At 43.8% G+C, this 10,025-nt stretch overlaps 1 protein-coding gene across 1 annotated transcript in view; it reads right to left on the reverse strand.

Moving 5' to 3' along the window:
• Positions 1-4,846: 4,846 nt before the first annotated feature.
• Positions 4,847-10,025, reverse strand: part of LOC106809372 — a 9,556-nt gene continuing 4,377 nt past the window's right edge. The window contains exons 5-10 of the mRNA XM_014812437.1: positions 9,284-9,765; positions 8,975-9,045; positions 8,522-8,627; positions 7,916-8,115; positions 7,574-7,725; positions 4,847-7,090 (exon numbers count right to left, since the gene is read on the reverse strand). Of these exons, the coding sequence (XP_014667923.1) occupies positions 6,983-7,090; positions 7,574-7,725; positions 7,916-8,115; positions 8,522-8,627; positions 8,975-9,045; positions 9,284-9,765 (1,119 nt within the window). The 3' untranslated portion in view covers positions 4,847-6,982. The remainder of the gene's footprint in view (positions 7,091-7,573; positions 7,726-7,915; positions 8,116-8,521; positions 8,628-8,974; positions 9,046-9,283; positions 9,766-10,025) is intronic.

A 10,025-nucleotide genomic window follows, 5' to 3' on the forward strand; every position in this document is an offset into this window, starting at 1 on the left:
ACCACACAACTACTCGGCAGCGTGACTGTGTGCGCAGCAGTGCTGAGAGCAGCAGTGACTAGTGTGAGCGCACCACCGTGTGTGAGCGCAGGCCAGTGACTGTGCTTGAGCGCACACGTATTGAGGCGCAGTGATGTGTGAAGCTGCACCAACGTGTGAGCGTCCAGGCCAGTGACTGTGTGAGCGCGACCAGCGTGCTAGAGGCGGCAGTGATGTGCTGAGCGCACCAACGTATGAGCCAGGCAGTGACTGTGTGACGCGCCGCACAGTGCTGAGGCAGGCAGTGACTGTGTGAGCGCACCACGATGCTGAGGACAGGCAGTGCCTGATGTGAGGCGCCACCACGTGCTGGAAGGCAGGGCAGAGTGACTGTGTGATGCGCCGCACAGCTGAGGCAGGCAGTGACATGTGTGAGCGCACCACGTACTGAGGCCAGGCAGTGAATGTGTGCAGCGCACGCAATGTCATGAGGTCAGGCAGTGACTGTGTGAGCGCACCACGTACTGATCGCAGGCCAGTGGACTGATGTGACGCACGCAGTCTGGAGCGCAGGCAGTGACTGTGTTGAGCGGAACCACGTTGCTGAGGCATCGGCAGTGACTGAGCGCACCACGTGACGGAAGCAAAGGATAGTGATCATGCGAGGCTGCGCCACGTGCTGAGAGAAGGATGCAGAAAGGTGTTGCGGGTTTTGGGTATAGACATCTTACACCTAGCCATGGCCAACTTTCTTTAAGTCAGATTTGCAAGTGGCTACGCTTGTCTACACAATCTGATTGGTTAATGAAGTCCAGGGTGAACTTTGCTACCACAGAGTGTGTCATAGATGGTTAGTGAGGGTTTCCTCTTCTGTGCAATGATCGTGGTTATATTTTAGGGGAAAAGAAGTATCTTGTGTACACCAGGGTGCTACTACAACTGATCACTGTTATACTACCTGAGGGCCCATTGTCAGAGTTAGTCTTAACATTAGTGTATAGTTAAACACACACACACAGATTGCACTTACTTTAGCGATGTGTTACTGACAATGGGCGCCCTGTCCTGGCCATGTTGATGTCTGTTTACTATATAGAGCTAGGTAAAGCTTCATCATAAAATGCACAATGGTTGCATACTTTAATCTCTTTGTGAAGTTTCTCAAATGAGCTGGCTTGGCTTTATTTAATGATCAATTGGGAAACCCCATATTCTTTTAAGGGTTTCAGCAAAAACACTTTAATTTTGTAGCATTGTTTTTGTCTCAGTTTGTCAACGTGACATTGGCAGTCAAATTTTCTGGAACACAGAACTAATCTTTTCACAAATATCCGTCGGGGGAAAATTAAATTTAATTAAAAAAAGAAAATTTCAGACGACTTCGGGAATGGAAAACATTGTAATCAGTAAAAGCTTATAATAATGGGGAGCAGTCATTTCATTTAAAAAAGTGTTTTGTTAACCTGCATGAATGTGCCAGTGCCAGTTATGCTTATATATATAATATTATATATGATACATGAATATGTTTTATATATCATATATTATACTATATAATATTATTTATGTATATAACTACCTACTATACTATTGAATATATGATTATATATAGCTATCCACGAGTACATAATAGGAGGAGGTGTGAACAACAATAACAAGGAAATTCGTCATTTCGGTAAGCCTTTCAATGAATATACGATCGTTACTGTGACGGCGTAGCGCAACAACTTGAGCTCAAATCGGTCACATCAGTACACATCCTCTTCCCATCGTCTGTAAATGTTTTCCGTAGTATAACACCTCATCCGGAGATACACAGAACTAAAAACGTCCCCACGATTTTCAGATTCTGTTGGCCAAGAGCAAAATCATGTGGCGAAGTAAGCTATTTGACAATACAAAAAGGAGCTACTAACCACACCTGTCCACGGCTTGCCGCCTCACAGCGCGAGGCGCTGTGGCTCGCAGGACGATTCACGTGGAAGCAGCGAGTGCCTAACACAAGATTATGTTTTTGATATACTCATGATGTGGCTATGGTGCGGGTGTGCGGTTGGAGCACGGCTGAGCCGGGCTGCTGCAGAGCCTGCTGCTGATATGCGGTGGGGGGTGCATACCACCTGGTAATAGGCGTCCAAAGCAAAGGTTATCTGCGCCGAGTGTTGGGTTTGAGCTAATCACCTCACCGGCTGCGAGCCAAGCGCTCCGCCGTGAGCGGCAAACCGTGGACAGTGTGTTAGTAGCTTGCGCTTTTGTTTCAAATAGCTATTCGCCACTGGATTTTGCTGTGCAACCAGTAATTGACATCGTGTGGTATCACGTTTTAGTCCCTGTATCTTCCCGTATTGAGGGTGTACTACTAGGAAGGGGGCTTTCACACGATGGTAAGAGGATGTACTGTGTACTGATTTGAGCTCAATTGGTTGCGTTACGCGTATAAATCGTAGGTTATTATACAGCAAGTAAATGAGAAATTTCCTTGTTTATTGTTGTCACATCCCTCGCCTATATATGTACTCCTGATATATATATATATAGTATATATAATATATATATATATATATATATATATATATACATATATATACATATTCTAACATATGAGATACTTGGGGTGTAGGGGTTTCAAACGATGAAAAAGTGATTGGTAACTGTTGCACGAAGGGTCGTTGTCGTATCAGGTACTACATATATGTACCCGAGGTGTGTATATGTATACGTACGTATATGTACGTATACGTATATATGTATATGTGTTTAGGGTTAGGGTTAGGGTACACTTCTGTATACATCGTATACACTTATGTACCTCGGGTACATATATATGACAACGACCCCTTCAGCGTAACTGTTGTAGTTAGTAATGGTCATTCCTGAATAATATTTTTTATAAATCTATGTTTAAATAACTTTTAGTGAAGATGTTTACTAAGTACATGGAGTACAAATATATATATTTCTAGGACCCCATGTGCAACATGACTCGAGAATTTCTACAAATTGGTCTAGTCGCCATTTCATTCGTAGTTGTCATTTATCTGTGGCCAGCTTAGTTTATACATTGGCCGGGTTGTTTCTTATGGGGGTTTCAGGCTGAATTTTATATTGATCCTGTGTGTCAATTAATTATTTAATTATGTATTAGTCCCACGATGTTTGAATGTTTGTGTGCGCTTAAGTCGGATAAGTGTACCCCTTACTTTATACATTAGGAACATAGACCTATTTGATAACATTTCTTATTAAACAGTCAGTAGCTATTTAGCATGAACATTTTTCTAATAAATGATACCATGAACATATCTATACAATAGATTGTGTATGTGTGCGTGCGTGCGTGCGTGCGTGCGTGCGTGCGTGTGTGTGTGTCCATGTCAACATTGTGCTCTTACGCTTAATTGTTGCTCTTGTGTTATTACACGTCTAACACGTACGTTTCACTTGAGATAGTTGAAACACGCGGCAAGTGTGACCACGTGTTGTTCACGTAATCATGAATATATCTAGTAGTACAGGTTGATCCACACTAATCCAGATAGCTTCAGGGGCGTGTACAGGATTTGTACCGGGGGGGGGGGTCTAACCGTAACCCAAACTTGCAAGCACGCGCAGGGGGGGTCTGGGGGCCCGCCCCCAGAAAATTGTTGAAATTAGACCCCCTTAAATGCGGTTTCTGCGCGAGCAGGGGGTGTCCGTACCCCCTGGACCCCCCCCCCCTGTACACGCCCCTGTGCTTGGGATTAAACCGTGCAGTTCCTGATTAGTGAAAATTCTGAACTATCAAAACAGGTTAAAAAAGGCAAAATAATGCTTATGATCGATTACTACCTATATATGGACCTACTTATGACAAAGTGTTAGTGTCATGGTATGAAGTTACAGTGCTGTACTGACAAATCATAACACAGCTTTAAGTAGGTAAATAGATAGATGGTATTAAACCAGCAATCGCCTGTTTCAAGTCGTCATTCCGAACCACCAAAGCCACCAAGCCACCAAAGCCAAATCTGGCGTAAACTGTCGGATTACAGATTAGTGTGGTTCAACCTGTGTATATAGCTATCTTCATGCATGTTGGAAGTTCAGTTTCCTGCCGGTGTCACCTTTTGTCTGTGTGATGTACATATTTTTAGTGAATCATAAAATTAAAAGCCATGCAAATTGGCTGAGAAGCGGTAACAATTGAACAGGAAACAAAGGACATATATGCTACTTTCCACTCTATAGAATGTATATATGCCAGAGCACAGAGCAGCAACTGGCCTTGAGTTTGTTGTCCCAGTCTGTAGTATCGCTCTCTGAATAGATCTGATGTTATTCGAGCGTTGGTAACCGAAGCATTTGTAAGTAAGAACATTACTTGTGGTATCATGTCAACAATAAGACGTTTTTGTCAGACAGATTTTGTCGATAAAATCTGTGCTGTTGTTGATGGTCTATGACTTTAGAGTCTAGACTACAGTGATAATGTATGAATATGAGAGGCAGTTGTGTGGTGTAGCCTCCCATTCTTGTGTACACTTTACAGACGTCGTTGGTGAAAGTAAGCGCTAGTCAGTTGCAAACTTGCTATTACCATGAACATGTGTATACTATATAAATATATATATTAATACGTATGTTCATGCTGTTACCATGAGATGTACGTTTTGGGTTAGACATAAGTTAATACCACTATGGGGAAAAACATATTCAACAGGGTTGAATCGACTGTTGCTATCACTGGGTTTGTGCATCGATTGCACGTTTTTGTGAGTATTCGGTGTATATGTTCATCGTCTTACCTTTTGACAAGCCACAACATTTTTTGTTAATTTTATAATTCTACTATTTCTAAGCGGTGCAATAGATATTAGATAATATACCATTGTTTTTCATACAAAATGTTTATTCTCATTATTATTACAACGAACATATGCTATAAACTATTACATAAATGATGGCACTATATGAACTAATAAGGAAAATGGCTCTAACTGCTACTATGTCTAGATGAACACAAATTACGACCAGACATGTCCGTACTGGCTTACACATTTACTACACAAACATAGGCGGTATCCATCCAACAAGAGAACGAATGTCCAATGCGCATGACTTCGGAAACACGGATGTTTTACGGCTCAATAATGCTTAAAGTATCTCTGCTACCGCAGTATATACACATATTACGAACCTAATTGTGTATATATGGCCAGGCGCATGACATGAAAGGGGCGTGGCACAGTCGCTGCCGTCATACCCTGGTGGCGTTTTTACAAACTCCTACCAATGCCTGAAACCCGTAGTAGAATCATCATCATTCATCATCAATATATGGGCATTTCCACTCTTGTTCGATAAATACTCATGCAGTAGTAGTAGTAACACGTACAGACACAGAGGGAGGGGTACGTGCACGGTAGACGTGCAAACACGTACACAAGTTGGACCTACACTTTTGATTCTTGGTCTTGTTACACAGTTCAGATTCGGCAGTGGACCCACTTACGTGACACGTAGATGTTACAGACATGGCTCAGTGACACTGTGGAAATGGAAGATCGTCTAAAAACATCAAACTCAGGTGTAGTGCCTCACTTCCCACTACATTTAATTACGGAATGTCACATATTCCTTCAGGAAGTCTCTTATTACTACAGGAAGTCTCGCGTTCCATACGTGTTAAATGACTGTCAAGAATTTATACTCCAATATACAACACTGTAAGCATAACGCACATACTTTTAGTCCTGTGTCCACAGCTGTAACTGGATCAAACATTCGTCTATTTCTCAATTCGAGCAGTATTTTACATGGTTGTTACCAAATGCTTCTATAAATTGGATATAGGTGATCTTCATGTTTAAGTTATTCGATAAATTTCAAGCATATACAAAATATTTAAAGAGTTCGCCTATTATCTAGCTGATGTTCGAAATACCGGTTATGCAAATATTCATTATTTAGGCTAACATTCCTATTCAGAAAATGTTTGAAGTACTATGGTTACGATTTGGAACACGCCGTGAAAGAAATAGCTCTGAATACGCAGGGAATACGGTATTCACGAAATGATACGACTATTCAATAAGGCCAACCTAACATATACACGTTCAGACCCATTATGATAACCTTTAACCTGCTGGAGAAACATAGACAGTGTGTATAGAATGAATGCCTACATGAGTGACAGTGGAAACTCCTGAGCACTATAGTTCAATAGCTAGTGCAGCAAGCACTGTCTACTTAATACTCTGAGTGATTTATATTCGATTATTACACTCCCGTGTGCAATGCTGCTGCAGTTCTGAGTGGCCAACGTTAGTGTTCACTGATACACGTATGGACGTACGATGCACCCTCTCTCACATCAAACTAACCCCCTAGTTATGTCATCACCCCCAACGATCAATACGATATACATTTATTTACACAAGCAACCTACAACTCTTACTTTTAATCTTGCCTAACTGGAACCTCCTACACTTTAAATATGAGACGCCGTGGAAAACTGAGAATGTGTGTTGGCCATGTTGTGATGAGCGGCACAGGTTTTGCACCATGCAAGGGTCCTAGCTGTCAACAAGTTAAATTACCCGCAACTCGCCACCTCAATAACTGCTTTATTTAATACACGACATGTAGAAACAAGAAGTTGGGCTCAATGTCCATGCACTAGTAAAGGAGATGTTTGTATTAGAAGACTTGGGGGAGCAATGAATGCTTGAAAGTCGAGATGAAAACGTCCACAAAGTGAATGCATATAAGTGCTTGCTGTGAGTCGAATTTGGATGCCACAGATTGACGGCGGAAGTGGATGGATGTAAAACCTGCAGTAGTTGTTCCGTATGTACATCCCAACTTGCTATTAGCTGCTTGGCAGCCCGTGACAGCATCGGCGATTACGTATACGGCGACGTACAGTGTACGGTAGTCAGCAATCTCATTGGCACGGCGCGTGTATGCTCGCACACATCCGCCAATTCTCCACACCAACGTCTGGAAGGGCCGGCTGCTGTGTCTATGAGGAGCTGCAGCCACAGTTGAATATCTCCATCTGCTTGACAACCGTAGGATCCTCGCCGACACAGTCTGTGTGATACCATAGCTCACACTGGTCACACTGCACCTATAACACATAAATACACACGGTTACTGATTTATCAGGCACACGTTCCAGGATCATGCCTGCCCGCTCATACTACATCTATATACATAACTATGACATAAACATCATGTCAAAATAGCATAATGAGATTAAATCACAGAATTTTTTTGAAACATTGATCACATACACCCAATGACGTCTACCAAGACCACGTAAATCACAGAGGGGAGGGCAGTTGCTGGCTGTGTTGATTGGCTTTTTTGGTGAATTAATTACCATGCAGCCAATCGGCGCAGCCAGGAACCTGTGTGGGCAGTTTGTGTGTTCATGGTAGCCGTCATCGGTTGTTTGGCATCAATGTTTTACATTTTTTCCGTGATTTAATCTCATTATGCTCACTTATAAAGCATTAGCCTTTAAGTAAGCAGAATGACCAATGCTTGGGAGCATAGCAAAGTTCTGGCATCTGTGGGTGGGTGTATAGTTGCGTGCGTGATAGCTCACCCAGTCGACGGCTTCTTGCTGAGGTTTGATGCAGCTCTGTCTTGCTGCACACTCATCCTCATCATAATGCCAGTAGTAGTCATCATTCACCTTCTTAACCTGTTTACCGGCAGTTGCTGGTGCATCTCCATGCGATGACAGCTTCTGTCTCCCTGCACACAAACAATCATAGTAATAGTAATAATAATAATAACAATAATAATGAATAATAATAGAAATAAATAATTCAAATTAATTAAATGAGTGTTATAAGCTAAGGTAGTAGGGTTACGATTATAAACCATCAACAGGAATTCGGGAAACATATTTCATGGAAAACATATAGAAACAACATCTGCCTACCTTTTGACTTGCCAGTGGCTCCCCTTCTCTTCCTCTTACCAGGCTGCTCTATGGAATCGGCGGACGATAACCGTCGCTTCTGTCCCAGCTTGCTCTGTCGCCCGCCCCGCCCCCGGCCGCGGCCCCGCCCTCGGCCACGCTTAGTCGTGGGTTGCACAGCGGGCGACCTTTCGGTAGTCACAACGACCGGCGATGCATTCCTGGAAGGGAATAGATGCACACTCACACTGTGGTGCAATAGACGGAGTGTGGACGAGCTGTATACTACAGAAATCCTACACGCTCCAATCGTGATCCACGCAAAACAGTCAAAATATAACGTAAGACACTATTGCTGAGAACGTGGTAACAAAATCGACGTGTCACTCCCACTGTATATTGCCAGCAAAGTGCAAGCATGTTCTACAACCACTGGCACTCAAACAGTTACAATTGTTTGCGGGACCCGAAATTCATTCCTACGTTTCTGGATCGTTTGAAACTTAATGAATTTCGACCGTTCACGGCATAGGACCCAGCGAATCAACCCCACGTGAGATTTCAGAATAGTAGATGTATCACGTGACAAAGCGTGACGATAGATAGTAGACAGTAAAAGCTGCATACCCGTCATCGGAGTCCTCGACCTGAAGAGACGACTTGAAGATGTCATCGTCGCTGTCGCTATAAACCTCTACACCTTCAGCCAACCTGAGTACATGCTGGTCTATATCTAAAATCACACACACACATAAACGTCACACAAGAGATCGTGGGACACCAAGTCTCGCAACTAGCCTGTGATACGTGTCACATACCATGCATTATGAAGCATTTAGTACAGACCTATAGAATCACCACCGGTTTATACATATGTTACATCTAACTGACGCAAGTAACAAACTACTTACAAGGACTTATAGTATTGCAACATGCAAATGGCAGAGGAACTATATGCTACCCACTTCTTTGCCAGTCATACATACAGACAGTGTGGTCCACTGAATAATTTAAAAACAATAATACATATTAATAAATTCATGTACTTGGTTAGATGTATGATGGTCAAGCAGACATTACCTTCCTCTGTTTCAAGAGCAGGGTGGTCCCTAGAAAAATCATCAGCTGAGTTCTCGCTGCACTCTGGCAACCTGAAACACATATATGTATATACATTCGCTATCTGTTACCACACGAGCACCAACTCCTCCCTCATACGTGGCGAGTGAACCCAGCTCTTGCACGAGCATGCTCGAGCCTCACTCCTGAGGGTTCACATTGCAATGCTACTGCGCACCATGGAAGGCTCCCCCTCCGTCTCCCCCAAGTTTCACCGTGAGACACGAGCGGAGGGGAAGGCACGACTCAACCCTCGAGCAAGCCTCCTACCTCAGCATGCCGTCGGAGTCTTTATCGACGACGTAGCACAGAGTCTCATCGAGTGACACGCGGTTCGTTCTCCCATTCTGCTCTGGCACTAGGATTGTCGTCGGAAACTCAACAATTTTGTCCTCGTCGCCGCCACGACTACCGCCACCCTCTGACTGAGCACTCTGCAGCTTATCAAAGGCGACTTCTATCGTTGGCGGTGATGACTTCAGTGGCGACTTCACCTTGCCTTTTTTCGGCGATGCTCGCCGCACTTTTTTAGAGCTCAACACTTCACTGGCACTTGAAGTGTCTTGCGCATGTTCACTTGTTTGCACGGCAAGTTGCGCATGAGACGCATCAACGGCGGGCTTGCTGTTCGAAGTTCTATCGGACAGTGCGCCATTACGACGCACACTAGCGTATGTCCTGTTGGCACAGTTGTCGTCTGATGTCGTCGTGCAGTCTTTTAGTGGCGTGCTATCCGAGGGGTGTCGCTCAAACTAAAACACCAACAACCCGATACAATGGCAATATCAGAAAACTTTCCACCCCGGGGATGGGGCATCCCACCCCGAGGCAGAGTCGATAGAGAGTCAACATGAAATGTGTCACTTGCCATACAATAACTATTCTCTCCGCCCTACTCATCCTTATGTACATCTGTTGTAAGAACTGCCAACATCAGATATGTACAGACACACACGCACGCACGCACGCACGCACGCACGCACGCACGCACGCACGCACGCACGCACGCACG

Source organism: Priapulus caudatus, unplaced genomic scaffold, assembly GCF_000485595.1.
Source record: "Priapulus caudatus unplaced genomic scaffold, Priapulus_caudatus-5.0.1 Scaffold349, whole genome shotgun sequence".
Taxonomy (NCBI): Eukaryota; Metazoa; Priapulida; class Priapulimorpha; order Priapulimorphida; family Priapulidae; genus Priapulus; species Priapulus caudatus.